This window comes from Perissodus microlepis, chromosome 3, assembly GCF_051167445.1.
Source record: "Perissodus microlepis isolate ML-2025 ecotype Zambia chromosome 3, ASM5116744v1, whole genome shotgun sequence".
In the NCBI taxonomy this organism is placed as follows: Eukaryota; Metazoa; Chordata; class Actinopteri; order Cichliformes; family Cichlidae; genus Perissodus; species Perissodus microlepis.
In genome coordinates this window covers 21506673-21522410 of record NC_140463.1, presented here as the reverse complement: position 1 = coordinate 21522410, position 15738 = coordinate 21506673, and the positions used below count along the sequence as shown (strand labels likewise).

Sequence of the window (15738 nt, the reverse complement as noted above, 5' to 3'; positions counted from 1 at the left end):
CCAGCAGTACTTATCTTGTCCTTTTTTGTCTTTATTCCCATATCATCTTAACATAACAGCGCAGCGGTCACAAACTGTTTGCCTTCTTACAATTAATGACACACCTGACGCCGATTACGTGCATCTACCTTAAATACCTTTACATGAACAAGCCATACCAAAACAGAAAAGGGTGACCTCTAGCGACCACATAAGGTATTAACCCAAAAATGGCTCTTACAAGCCCATTTTGAGAACTCACGCCTCATCCCATCGTTTCAATCCCAGCAGGCAGCCTTGTGGGGGTTTGAACAGCCGGTTCTGCTTTCTTAATTCTTCGATAAGCTAGGGCCAAGCCAGCTCCGATCAGCAAGAACCCTGTTATCATGGATCCGAATAGGTAGATCTCTTCAGCGTCTTCGATCGACAGTCCCGCCAGGCACACGATCTTCCAGTTCTGCCACCCGTCCATTGTGTATTCGGCAGGGAAAGTACATCGGCTCACCCAATCCCAGACTTCTCGTTGAGAAGAGGGTGTCAATTGCATTCAGGGACCAGTTGATCAAATCCATAATTCCTCTTTTAGGTTTTAGAGAACAGACTGTGAGAGAGTGCTCCAGGAAAAGTAATACAAAAAACACGAGACTAGACAAGGACACAAGAGGCTAAGCAGGGAGAGGAGGAGAAGGAGAGGAGAAAAATGTGACCGCCTTCGTCAAGAGCAAACTCTTCCATAAAGGCCAACTTTGTGCAGTGCACGACTAATAGTTGTCCTATGGACAGATTCCCCCACCTGAGCTGTAGATCTCTGCAGCTCATCCAGAGTCACCATGGGCCTCTTGGCTGCATTTCTGATCAGCGCTCTCCTTGTTCGGCCTGTGAGTGTAGGTGGACAGCCTTGTCTTGGTAGGTTTACAGTTGTGCCATACTTCTTCCATTTCTGAATGATCGCTTGAACAGTGCTCCATGGGATGTTCAAGGCTTGAGAAATCTTTTTGTAGCCTAAGCCTGCTTTAAATTTCTCAATAACTTTATCCCCGACCTGTCTGGTGTGTTCTTTGGACTTCATGGTGTTGTTGCTCCCAATATTCTCTTAGACAACCTCTGAGGCCGTCACAGAGCAGCTGTATTTGTACTGGCATTAGATTACACACAGGTGCACTCTATTTAGTCATTAGCACTCATCAGGCAATGTCTATGGGCAACTGACTGCACTCAGACCAAAGGGGGCTGAATAATTACGCACACCCCACTTTTCAGTTATTTATTTGTAAAAGATATTTGGAATCATGTATGATTTTGGTTCCACTTCTCACGTGTACACCACTTTGTATTGGTCTTTCACGTAGAATTCCAATAAAATTGATTCATGTTTGTGGCTGTAATGTGACAAAATGTGGAAAAGTTCAAGGGGGCCGAATACTTTTGCAAGCCACTGTAAGTTGGGTTATTGTGACCAAATATTGGTTCAAAAGTCATCACTCAGAAGTTGGGTTGGTAATGTGCCGGGTTCTTCAATTCACTCCACAGCTTGACTAATTCAGTTGGGTCATAGGTTGGGCAGCTTTGATCAAATATTGGGTCAAACTTTTACCCGATTGTTTGGATTGAAGATAAGCCTCAGAAGAAGCCACATTATTCTTCACAAACTGCCATTTTCAACTAGACTGTGACAAGATCAGACATCACTGGACTTCTCCACTACTATGAAATAAAATGTGGTAAGTAAAAAGTGAATTCTAAGAGTTTGAAAATCATGGAGTTATTTTTGATATGCAATTGCAGTGCAATTTATTTGTTTATTCTGTTTATTCTAGAACTTTACCTACTCATTAAAGGTCTTTTGACAGATAACACCAGCTATCTTGTGATGAAGAAAGTTATTTTTACTTAAAATGCTTGATATCATCTATTACAATTATTATCTGAAATGAGGGTGAGGTTGCTCTGTTTGACAAACTGTTTAGAAATCACTGTATATAGAACAAAGAAAGTATGAGATGGGTTCTGAGTTTCGATCCAATTTTTTATTAACCTCAACTGTAAACACTGGTCAATATAACCCAATTTTTTGGATAGTTTTCCTAACCTAGTGTGCTGGGTCAAACCAATAACCCAACCCTGTTAAGTTGAAACAACCCAGCGTTGGCTCAGTCCATATTTGACCCAGCACAGGGTTACAAATTGGGTTATTTTAACCCAGCATTTTTTAGGGTGTAGCCATTGGGGAACAGAAGGACTTTCTTTGTTTGAGCTATTTAAAAAATTATTTTAGCAACGCAATCAAACAAAGTTTTAGTCTAGTCTAGTCAAAGTTTTGGGGAGTATGTAAAAACATTTATGGTAGCTTAGGTTGGAACACAACCAAACTCCCTCTGTGTCCTTCAGACAGACAGACAGACAAACATATTATACTTATCTGAGCTTATTATCTGAGCCTGGCATTGGAGCGGATGATGCCGTCATTCATCTCCTACATCGTTCCCTCGCTCACCTGGAGACCGCTGGAAGCACTGTGAGAATCACGTTCTTTGATTTCTCCAGTGCCTTCAACACTATTCTTCCCTCGGTTCTGAAGGACAAGCTGGAGAACTCTGGAGTGGACCATCACCTCACTACCTGGATTTTGGACTACCTCACCGACCGACCACAGTATGTGAGGACTCAGGGCTGTGTGTCGGACAGGGTCGTCTGCAGTACGGGGGCCCCACAGGGAACGGTTCTGGCTCCGTTCCTCTTCACCATCTACACTGCAGACTTCTCCCACAATTCCACCCAGTGCTTCCTGCAGAAGTTCTCTGATGACTCTGCAATAGTCGGCCTCATCACTGATGGGGACGACAAGGAGTACAGAGGACTGACCCAAGACTTTGTGGACTGGTGCCAGCTGAACTACCTCCAGATCAACGCCAGTAAAACCAAGGAACTGGTGGTAGACTTCCGCAGGCACAAGCATTCTCCACTGCAACCACTGAACATCCGAGGTATGGACATTGAGGCTGTGGACAGCTACAGGTACCTTGGTGTTCATCTGAACAACAGACTGGACTGGACTCATAACTCAGACGCCCTCTACAGGAAAGGGCAGAGCAGGCTGTACCTGCTGCGGAGACTCAGGTCGTTTGGAGTGGAGGGCCCACTCCTGAAGACCTTCTATGACTCTGTGGTGGCCTCAGCCATCTTCTATGGTGTGGTCTGCTGGGGCGGCAGCATCTCTGCCGGGGACAGGAAGAGACTGAACAGGCTGATCCGAAGGGCCAGCTCTGTTCTAGGATGCCCTCTGGACCCAGTGGAGGTGGTGAGTGACAGGAGAATGGTGGCTAAGCTGTCATCACTGTTGGACAACATCTCCCACCCCATGCAGCAGACTGTGACAGCACTGAGCAGCTCCTTCAGTGGGAGACTGCGGCACCCACGGTGTGGGACGGAGAGATTTCGCAGGTCTTTCCTCCCCACTGCTGTCAGACTCCACAATAAAGACTTTAACTGATCAAACACACACATCCACACATGTGCAATAACACTAAGTGCAATAATCTTTTCTGTCATCGTTGTATTTTTACTCAGTTGTATATAGCATTTGTATTCTATTTTTATCTTATTGTATATTTATTTTATTTTATTCTACTGTATATAGTATTTTATTTTTATTCTATTCTGTACAGTTGTGTACTGTCTTATTGTATCCTAATTTTTGCCTCATAACTTTTGCACTGTCCACTTCCTGCTGTGACAAAACAAATTTCCCACGTGTAGGACTAATAAAGGTTATCTTAATCTTATCTTATCTTAATTTCAAGAATTACAAGCAAGCTACATTTTATATTATAGGGAATATTTGCACAAACAACAAATAAAAATAATACGCATACTTAAATTGTACTTATTTTAAATATTTGTGATTTAAATAACTGTAAAACATGTAGACACATCAACAGAGTGTGAATACACAAGCACCTGTAAGGAAGGATTGGGGCGGGGCTGGAAAAAAAGACTTGCTAAAAGAACAGTTGCAAAAGTCTCAACACTGGTACAAGGCTGCCCCCTGGTGTAAAGGTTTTCATTAGATAATCAAGATGATTAAGTAATTGTTGCTTTGGCTACTTCTAATTTAGTATATTTACCATGCAATTTATTTTAATTTGTTTTTATAATTTATTACAGAATTTGTAATATTAATCCAACAATAAATTATGCCATATTATTAAATCACTTTAGATATTATTATTATTAAAAATGGGTACTTCTGCTTTGTACGTGAATTTAAATACCTTAGGTCAAGCATCCAAAGCTTTGGACATGTGCGGAGGAGAAATAGTGGATATGATGAAAAGAAAATGTTGAGAATGGCGCTGCCAGGCAGGACGAAAAGAGAACGATCAGAGAAAAGGTTCATGGACGTAGTGTCCCCGCTCATGACCCTGGTTTGGATAAGTGAAAAGTAATAGGTGCAGGAGGTGGCTTTGTTTATCGCAGTTCATCGTTGACATGATCAGTAGGCACGGGGCTTCACCAAAAACTATACAATTTCTAACAAAATATTTGGATTTCCCTTTGCACAGCCACCTTGGTCCTGTCTTTTTATTTCATTTCTTTCATTAGCTCATATTGTGCTAATATTATTGTTTTGGTTAGTTCTCTCTTTTCAACATTCTTTTTTATTCGGCTTTTCTTCGATGTCTATTTTTAGTCTTTACTGTCTAAGGTGTGTGTGTGTGTGTGTGCGTGTGGGGGGGGGGGGGGGTCATAGAAACGGCGTCTTTCAGAGGTCGTGCTTTTATTTTGAAGGCTCGTCTTTCAAACCGGAACAGACAGCAGAGGAAGTTTCCGCACATCAAAGCAACAGGAAAGCAAAGCCATAACGAAAGGTAGGAAACAAAAGCCATAAACAAACTGAGTTTCATTCTTTTACTCACAGTCGGTGTTTGTTGGTCTGTTACAGCCTTTAGACTCACTATGAAAAATGTGTTCCGCGTCTGTTTTGTTGTTAAACGTAAGGCTAACTTTATCACAGTGCCACTGATAACTTGGCTCAGGAGTTTGGCGTTTGAGGTCCTTTTTAAACATGATAAAGATCAATAAAGTCAAATGAAACGTTAATATTAAACTATGATTAGGTTAAAAATAAGGTATCACCCCTGTTGGAGTTTTTAAGAAGTTTTTAGGTCTTCTCCGGAGGGCCACGTTCAAATTGATATTCTAAGTAAAGGGTCAAGCACCCTAGTGGTGAACTGAAACATGTTGCTAAATAATACTGAACTTTACGTGTCAGATCAACCTACAGTCAAAAGTTTGCCAGACAGTAAGCAACTGAAAATGTTTTCAGATGTACCAGTTTCTTATTGCATAGACCAGTGATGAAACACAAGTCATTATGCTGCAAATACAGGGTGTACTTCTGACCCAGCTAGAATATGCTCCAGCACCACCACACCCTAAAATGGATAAAGACTTGCATCACTATATGAAGAAAATCTTAGCCCACTATTTATGAGCATTTGCATTGTCTTATGAGTGGAGTCTCCAATACATTTTAAAACAGCGTGGGGTTTACTGAATGGTTCGTTTTCTGCCTTTAGGCCGTATTCTGCCCATGTGTGTGATGTCTATGTAAGATTTGTCTTGCTGCAAAAGTATTCTACTGGAATAAACATTTTAAGCATCTGATTTGTATACTCAAGCTAACATTTTACGCGCTGTCCCTCATGTACATTTGATATCATTCTTTATTTATACGTTATACTTAGTGTTTCTTGTTTTAAGTCCTCATAATTTGTAATAATGGTTGAGTTTGGTGTTTTAGATCTTATTTGGACAGTTTTTTGCCAGTTGTAGTGGTGGTTGACTGACAGTTTTAACCTCTCAACTTATAACGTTAATGGTTTATTTTAGCTGTTTAACATACAATCCTGCCCCAGGAAAGTATATCATTCTACAGCATAGTATACATTTTCATTTCCATGTAGATGATCCCAAGCTTTAGCCATCCATAGAGTTAGATGACACACAGTAATTAGTTAAACTGCAGGAAAGTCTTGGATAACCTCCAATGTTCTGCTTCTAAATTCAAATAAAAAACATTTCATCAATATTAATTACTGCTAATTATAAAACATTGCTAACCATTACCTCCTACCTTGGATGTTTACGTTGAACACTAACAAAATTAGTTACTTTGTAGTCTGTAGCTGATGACTGATGATGGGCTATGTAAAGACTGCTAGAATATGTTGTAATTCAAAATCTTGCATATTGAGCACACTAAACATCTATGAGCACATCTAAGTATGTAACTGATTTTAAAAAACGATGGCACCCTGCCTTTAGTAAGTGCTGTCTTTAAGCATGGGCATTTTCCCAGAATGCCTGATAAGGTTTCTGCTGTTTCACAGTTTATCACTGTCTTTCACAACCTTGATTTCTGCAAAAATTTAAACAACAAAATGTTTAAAAACAACACATACAATGGTTTTCAAATCTCATTAACACATATGTGCTTCACAGCATACAGTCCTCAAATGCAGGTTAAAGCATGCTCATTAAAAGAAGGAGCCATGTGTAAACATGTCATCCCACTTGTAATGGGCTGAGGCAAAGTGGAAAAAACGTTCTGCTGTCAGATGAGTCAAATCTGAAATAGACAATTTGTCCTTCTGAATAAAGAAGACAAGGACCATCTGCCTTGTTATCAGCACTCAGTTCAAAAGCCTGACAGTATGGAGGTGCATTGGTGCCCATGGAATTGGCAGCTTGCACATCTGGAAAGGCACCATTGTCATCAAAGGCATATACAGGTTTTGGAGAAACATGTTAAAAAAGAGGGGATTCTCACAGTGGTAAACATCAAAATTAGTATCAGTGTCAGAGCTACCATAGGGCGAGTGGTAGCGTTCACCCTCGACAATTTGCCACTCTCTTGCAAGGCCAGAATAAAACCACTCTACCAAAAAACAATAAATAGAATAAATACATTCAGGCTCTGTTTGATTAAGCTCAACATACTGTCTCAGAAGAATCAGTGGGATCTGAAACTCAGTTTATTTGAACTGCATCAGTTTAATCCCATTGAGCAGAAATGACAGAAAAACATGTTGTTTTTCAAAATAAAATAAAAAAAATTAAAGAAAGCTGTATTTCTGTTATGTCACTCGTCTCTCTTCCTAATCTTCCCTCCTGTTTTTCTCTGTGAGTGTGATGGAGCAACACTGTGTTGGTATGTCATCTGACTGTAAATGTACAAATATTAATGGTTTGCCCCACATATCCTCCTGAGAACCAGCCTATTAATGTATGAGTTGTTTTGTTTGCTTTGGTTGCATGTTTTCATGTGTGATAGCAGCAGGTAGCAGGAGAGTGTGGTTGCAATCTGACTTAAGGGGTCAGATCAGGCAAAGAAAACCTCTTTTAAAGGGATGCAAAGGATGTAGCAGACTGTTAACTTCTCACTGTGCTGTCTTCGCCCAGCTGTTTTAGAACTAGGTGCAGCTGCACGGTGTGCTGACCGTGAAACAAAACTGAAAGAGGAATCTGGTGCACTCCCTGCTTTCAGCATACAGTGCAGGATATCAGGGCACGTCAGAACAACAAATTTCTATTACATGGGGGAAGCCAACGGCAAAGCAGCAGCAGTTTGAAGGTGTTTCACACCTGACAGACTAACACTTCTGTCTTTGTATGTTTGTGAGTTATATCTTTTTCTTAAATCTGGTGGAGTGACTGAAAAGCTCAGGTAACAATGCTTTGGGTTCTTTCTTGCTCACTCATTATGTTTTGTCTGAGAGACATTATGTAAGATAGAACCAAAGCAAAATCCTTCTAGCCTCTATTTGCTCTATTACACAGACAGAAAGATAAGGTTTTGCTAACATCATTTCAATTCACCAGTCAAAGCTTAATGCACTCTGAGCTCAAATGAGAAGAGTGAAAATAAATTAGGAATAACACCAATACTTTGTTTTTAAGTAATAGTGTTTTTAAGATAATCTTGGGGCTTCGGCCATTTATTTTTCTGCTAATTTATTTGCCACAGCATATTTTATAAACGCTCAGTTGATCAGCAAAGTTTAAATCAAGTCTGATATTGAGAGAGAAATAGAACCTGTAATACCTGCAGCACGTTCTAATCGCTCTAATAGAATATTATGGTCGACAGTATCGAACGCAGCACTGAGGTTTAGCAGGACAATCACAGATCACGCAGAGATGTTTCCAAGTTTCACACAATACTTTTATTTCCCATTACTCTTATAGATGCATCTGGAGATCAGCACACTGCAGTCCTATTCTAAAGGCTGATCTAAAGAATTCCACAAAAGTCATAACCTCTGATCTCCTCCCCCTACAGTAAAACACTCCCACATAGGAAAAACACTGGTACAGTGGCCAGGGGTGCTGACACCCTATCCCCCATCTCCTTTTAAGATAGTGTCTGTTTGCCCTTTGTCTGCCCCTCACCCTCAGTAAGTGTTGTGTCCTGCCCTGCCCTTGGGGTGGGGGTTGATTGCCCTCCTGCCTTGCACCCCAATTCTTTGTTCCCATTCCAGGCCTGTTTTCTATTTTGTATTCTTACCCCCATTAACCGCCATATTATAACCCCCCCCCATATTCAACTGTAAATACAGTGTGGTATGTTTCACTAAAGGCCTTTTCCACAGCAGGCATTTTGGCTTGTCACTGTGGAAAATGCACCACCGCATTTTATGTATGTATTATTCACATTCTCCAAAGGTCTCAACGTCTAACACATTCATGCCATTGAAAAGCCGGGTGATTGTATCTCAGGAAGTTGGAGGAAAAGCAGACAATTCTAAAGGTAGCGGAGCCTTTTGTCTCTTCAACCACTGTAAGAGATAGCAAGGGAGTGTGAAGACCAAAGGTGTGAAAACAGCTGCGTACTGCCTTTTGTTTCTGTAGGAGGTATTTAAACTCAGGGCCATTCTGGGCTCAAGCAGAGACTCTGCCAATCAACTGCCCCAGCAATGTTGGCTTCTCTGACCAAGCTTGGGTTTTTGTCCTTTTCTGATGAAAGAATATTAGCTACTGCTCACCATTTGTCTGCAGGCTTTATTAAATGGAAACTTCCACAACAGTGTAAGCGCCTCTGGTCTGTTCAGGTGGCGTGTTCAGAAAACCTTTTTCTTGGCAGCCATTTTTATTTCCCATGAAATGAAACTACTAAAGGAATTAAGAGTGTCTCATTGTGGGAGATGATCCTGTTATATCTCAGAAGTCAGGTTGTAATGTTGATGTGTGCACTTGGTGTAGGAAATGAATTAATATTCAGGGTTGCATAATCCTGATTAGGCAACATAGAAAAAAATGTCACGGTTGTTCAGGTAATCTTGTAGCAGTAAGTGGAAAATGTATTTATTTTTTAAATAACTTCCTTTCTTGGCATGTGAAATGGGATGTCTTTTATTCATCTTGCCACATTTCATTATGTTTTGCTTCCAAGGAGCCAGACTGTATTAACATTTTTAAGTGCTCTTAAGCAATAGTTTTCCACACTTTCTGAAGGTCTTCCAAAGTTTTGCTTTGGACATTGGCTTCTTTCACACTCATTTTCAGTCCAGTCTTTGTACCTGACCATTTTCAGAGGTGTTTTAAACATTTGCTAAGTCACTTAAGACCAGAGATGGGCAGTAAGGCATTACTGTAACGCGTTACTGTAATCTGATTACTTTTTTCAAGTAACGAGTAAAGTAAGGGATTATTAACCGTGATTTTTTTGTGAGAATGTCTCATGACAGTGACGTAAGCGAGTGCGACGTTCGTGACAACAGCTGTGTGCAGATCAACAATGGATAATATATCGAGTGCGGGAGAGAGTATGAGCGTGCAGCGTTTAAAGTACTGACCTGATTTTGAGTTTGATTCCATAAAAAGTGACAAAAACATTAGTGTCCGTTGTGTGTGGGAAGAAAAATTCTTTTTACAGCGAAAAAAAAACCCTAAACTTCCGAGCAAGCACCGAGTGCGCTACGACGTAATGGGAAATTCACAGAGAAACTCGCGGATTCTTCAACTGACCGCTGCGGCACACCTGCACCAGGGTAAACCTCCGCCTACCCCACTCCTGCTTTACAGGTGAAAATAGAGCTGAAATTTTATTTATTTTCTGCTGTGTTTTACTTGTATCTATTTGAAAGAGTGGGTGTAAACACAAAAAACTATTTTATTTTATGTGCTGGAATGTGCAGAAAATAGGTTTAAATGTTAAACAAATTTCTTCCAGTCAGAGAATGTTGCATATAATTTAATTTTTGCTTGATGCATAAAGTTAAAAGACTAAAACTAATAAAACAAGTTTTAAAAACAGACGTTTCGATTTGATAACATTTTGTATGATGGATTATGTAGAAAAAGTAGAATTGGGCTGAAAGATCTATTGCTTTATCACCTATTCAGGTTGTAAATCGTGTTTTTTACAAAGTAACTAAGTAACTAATTACTAATAAGTAATCAGTAAAGTAACGGGATTACTCTTTGGGGGAAGTAATCAGTTACTTTTTTCAAGTAACTTGACCAACACTGCTTAAGACTGATCTATGAATTATTCACGCATGAAAAAAATTCACTCATAACAGACAGGTTAAAAGACCCATTTTAAAATAGGAACTTTTTCACAAAAATATATTTTCTTATATAATTTCTTTACAATCTGGAAAAAACTGTTTCCAGATATAAAACTGTGTTTTTGCACCAATAAGGTAATTCCCAAAGAGCTTTTAGCTGAACACTTATACATACAGTGTGTCCTTAAAAAATTTAGGAAAGTGGGAAACCTACAAACTAAAAACTAGGAAAACACATCTGACACAGGACCTAAGAGATACATCTGGAACTTCAGCTGATCTATCTACTGCCTACTAAAGCCTCATCAGAAATGGTCTCAGGGGAAGGGTGACTGTCAGGATGCCATTCTTAAGAAAGGGAAATAAGGAGGAAAGGCTGAGGTATGCCAGATTACACAAGAACTGGACTGGAAGTCAGTTGCAGTGAGTCTTATGGAGTGGTGAATCCAAACTTGAAATTTTTTTTGTTCAGCCCGTCATCAATGTATCCGCAGGAGATCAGGAGAGAGGTATAACAGTCGTCATTTACAGCTATCTGTAAAACACGGCGGAGGTTCTCTCGTGGTTTGCGACTCCATTTCAGCCTGTGGTCATACTCAATATTGTCAATTAAATAAACCCTGTGTTTGCCTTATTCTGTATTTTCATGTATGTTTATATTTTATTCAATAAATATCTGTATGCAATTTCCAATTTTTCTTGTGACAAATTGAGAATAGAACCGTAAAATTAGCTGCTTGGTTTTGGATCACAGCTGATCCTTGTTCTGCTTCAGAAAAGTAAACCGGTCTTGCATCTGCTGATTTGAGTGCAATTCAAACTTAAAGATCTCCCCAGAAAGGGAATACCTCTTTAGCTGCAGTCCAAAAGGTCAAGTTGGAGTCTGTCTAGTCGTAAGATGAGATCTTCCCTGTGAAAGCAACTGCACAATATTGAGGATTTCCACAACCAGCTGCCAGAGAAGCATGAGATGGTAGAGGCCAAGGCTAGCTGGTTGAAGCTTTTAGAATAAGAGAGGGGTTTGTCCACTAGTAAATTGATCATAATTGGCATTGTTCTTTCTTACAGATAGAAATTGAAATACTTTGTCAGACATACTTAGGTGGGTCTCATTGAAAGAAAGACTAAATAAATGTATTTTCTATGTCATATGATCTTCTTTCTTCTCTTCACCTATCATTTTATGCTTTTGCCTGCTTTGCTTTTTGTCTGTCTTTCTTTTTTTTTTTTTTTTCCCAGAAAAGACCCTGACATGATATCAGTGACATCATTTCTATCTTGCAGGACTGAGCAAATCAGGACAAGACCATGCAGATGATGAATTCCATCGATCCAAGAAATTGACGCCCACACCAGTTCAATAACACCATTTTCCATTTTTAATTTTTCAACTTTTTGTTATTTTTGAGGGATAGTATCTCTTCTTCTGCTCCAGGGCCTCTACAAAGGCCACAACATTGAGAGCTTCCAGGGATCTCACTAGTGATTGAGGAGAAGTTACCTTGGAGTTGAGTCTTTTGAACATCCACCTTGCACTGATATAGATAAATGGCACTCTTGTAGTTGCCTGCTGACCTACCACCTTACCAACAATATTCAGCACGCCATCTCCATGTCTAACTGCAGCATCCTCCTTCCTGACTACCCCAGCCCTACATAACCTTCTGGAGGGTGATAAGATCATGTCCCATCCCATGGATAACACCCATGCCTCTGGGAACCAAAGTTCCAACCAGGGGCAGTATGGACTATCGGATGTACATGCAAGTGGGGACCCTAACAGGTCTATGACTCTGGCTGACTCTCAGGACAGTCATTTTACTAGCACGCCTAGAGATGAGTTTCATTCATCAATCACTGAAACAAGCAATCCGGTGTCTTCGCTCTCTCAAAGACTCTCTGATGTTGATAGCGGCATGGACTGGTTGCCAAACTACAAAAGTGAAATTGAGGATTCTTCTTCTTCTAAATTCCATGCATCACCGGCTTCTTATAGAAATAAAAGCAGTCATGACAGTAGATTTGCTGCTCTGAGTGAAGGAGAATGTCATATCCAATCCATTCCAGGTTTAGGTGATTATGACTCTCAACTGCCTGACAAACCTGTGGCTGTGGCAGAGTCCAGGTACCCTCAGTACACATCAGAAGAAGCTGCTAACATCCTTTTGCAGTTTGGACTTGAAAAAGAAGACTTGGAATATCTGATTTCTTACCCCGAAGACCAGATCACCCCTAGTAACCTGCCTTTTATCTTACAACAAATACGCAATCAAAGGGGTACAAATGCAGTTCAATCAGAACCAAATCCAGATCTTCAGCCAACCACTAGTATGAGTAGAAGGGACAGGTTAAATACAAAAAGAGGAGAAGAGATGTGGCAGGATGAAATGTCACCTACTGTTCAACCAAGTAAAGTGATTGACTCTGGACACACTGCCAAATATACTGTAGATGAGATTGGGAAGAGCAGTGACAAGAGAGCTAGCAATGGTGGGAGTAGAAGTATGTTGTTGATGGACTGTTATGAGAGTAGCAGCCACAATAGAGAACCACTCCAAAAAAGTATGATGGAAGGGAAAACCAGTACGATGGTTTCACCATTTGACCTGCAGGATACTGTTTCCAGTCTGAGCTCAGTCCAAGTCTGTGTGACTTCTCAAGGCAGTAATGCAGCTCAACAGATCCAACCAAGCCGGTCTTCTCAAGAAATCATCAGCTCTTTTTCTCCACCGAAGAAGGACACAGACTCAAGATTTCCTAAGATGTCTGAGGTCTCCAGGCTAGTTCTCTTTAAAGAACCAGAGACATATCAGCAGTCAGCCTTAAAAACTCAGCCACCTCTCAGTGTGGTCTGTGTTGTGCATCCCGATAATGATTACATTCACACCAAGGAAGAGAGTACAACTCAAGAACAAGACTCTAAGGTTGCTGAACCGATGAACAAGAAGCAGCACAAGTGGACACAACAACAGCTAAGAAGGCAGAGTAAACAGATCATGAATGCTGCTGCAAAACCAGTTTCTCTACTTTCTTCCCCCCGAAGTACCATAACTATTCCATCTTCCAATAAGCAGTGCTTGGCAAACAGGGAGCTTTCAAAGGCTCTCCCAACAAGGGCCATGAAGCAAGACTATGCTGCAGCCACACCAAAAATCTTTCCACATACCTGTTCTCTGTGTTTACAACGATGTGCTCATATGAAGGTGGGTGGAAGAGTATACTCTATTTGCCCTTGTTTAGGAGGACAAGTTTTTTAAGATTAGGTTATTTTGATTGAGTTTCAATTTCATTTTCTTTTCATTTGGAAGAACTGATGGCTATTTGTTGAAAAAAAATCTATAAATGGTACTTTCAGTTGATTTTAACCCTTTAAAACCGGTCAGAGTGGGCACGCTCCGTTTTGCGTAACTATTTTTAAATCCCGGTAGCACTGCAACCACGTAAGCTAGCGCAATAATTTTTTTTGCATATGAAACCGGAGGAGTTGTACTTACATCTTATGCCATCAGCTAGGTCACGGTTTCCTTCCACATATAGCTGTGCAAAAACTGCATAAAAAGCACTTGCAGCAACAAAAACATAATATTCCAGTAACACGCTTTGCCGATCCGATCAGCTGTTTGTAACACTTCCTAGTCCATCAGCACGAACTATCGCATGTCCGCCATGACCTGCCCGAAACCGGAAGTGACGTCATTTTTGCGGAAATGTAGTTTTTTATCATCAAGGCCTCATGAGCTTATAGTGGTGTTTTTAAAAGTTATGTTTGACTTTATGACTTTCTGTGTCGTTTCTGGGATGCTTAGGACTCATATTGCACTGCTGGAAATTGTTTATTTTGATGCATATGCTGCTTTTTTGCAAATTTGCACTATAATATTTATTTTCGTTTTTCCTGCAGTGTATAGAAATTGGTGTATTTCAAAAATAAAACTATGAAGACACTCAAAATAAATTTCCTGTGGTGGGAAACTATTTTGTGCAACTTTTTTGTATTTACAGTTTTGAGGGATAAGCCTCTTAAATTTCTCTAACTGGAAATATATGTTAAAAAACAAAAACGATTTTCAATTTTTTTGTAGTTTATTGCACTTTTTTGCAATTCATGTAATTACTATGCACTTAATGCATGCATAATATTAAAATTTAGGCTGTAATGGTTGTATTGATGTATAGCAACTTGAAATGCTCCCAAAAATGGCACTACAACATGTAAAAATATAATATAAGCTCTGGCGAACTTGGTTCTATGGTAGGTCTTAAAGGGTTAAACATTGTTTCACTGAATCAGTAATATTGACAAAAGTATTCCAGTAAGGTGTGCACCACAAGCTGTAAGCTGTGTACCGGTTAACAAAAACAATATGAAATTTTGTAACAATATAAGGAAAGGAACAGCTCATGATCCAAAGAATGTCAAATTTGACAAACATTGTAGAGGAATTGTGTGGCTACTGGTAGAATGAGGAGAATAGTCTCAGTGACTGCTGATTGAGGTAGCAGATGAATTAATTGTACAGTGCTGTACTCCCCGCTCAATTTTTAGCCAAATGATGCAGAACTGCAAAGATAGTGTTTTCACAGTGCAAATGGATAATGAAATAACTGAAGAATTTCTCAAGGCAAAGAAAATAGGTATTGAAAAAAGAGAGAGACACACAAACAATTAGCCATTGAAGGTGCCTGCAGTAAAGGCAGAGCATCTCAAAGAAGGAAACAGTATTTGGGAGTTCGTATGGGTTCAGGACTTTAGGAAGTCATTATCTTTTAAGACTATGTGCATTTGTACAGTTACTTGTGAGCTTCTGAAAAAGTTTGAGATAAATTAATTAAGTCTGAAAATCAATCGGAATTCAGCCACATCAAATCTAGTGGCATACTGAGGCAAAATCACAAAAATTTAGCAGTTGTCCAAAAACTTATGGACTGAACTGTAGTTACTTCTATGATTATCATCTATCATATTTTTCAAAATTTAATCAGTCTTTTTCTATACAAATGTATGACATGCTTTTTGAGGTTTATTGCTTAGTGCTGTTTCCTTGACAACCTGGATATACGTCCAAGTTAGCATTGCATAATGTCACAGGGCATCATAGTGATGAACAAAATTTGACTGTCTAATGCTGCAGTCACACTAGGCAAAACAGTGTTAGGAGACTGCAGTACGACTCAAATTACTTGG

At 39.8% G+C, this 15738-nt stretch overlaps 1 protein-coding gene across 3 annotated transcripts in view; it reads left to right on the top strand.

Annotated features, from left to right (window-relative positions):
- Positions 1-4778: 4778 nt before the first annotated feature.
- The window catches only part of LOC146390492 (uncharacterized), a 33272-nt gene continuing 22312 nt past the window's right edge, over positions 4779-15738 (top strand). For all 3 annotated transcript variants that reach the window (XM_084923546.1, XM_084923545.1, XM_084923544.1), the window contains exons 1-2: positions 4779-4847; positions 11838-13756. In XM_084923546.1, the coding sequence (XP_084779672.1) occupies positions 12236-13756 (1521 nt within the window). In that variant the 5' untranslated portion in view covers positions 4779-4847; positions 11838-12235. The remainder of the gene's footprint in view (positions 4848-11837; positions 13757-15738) is intronic.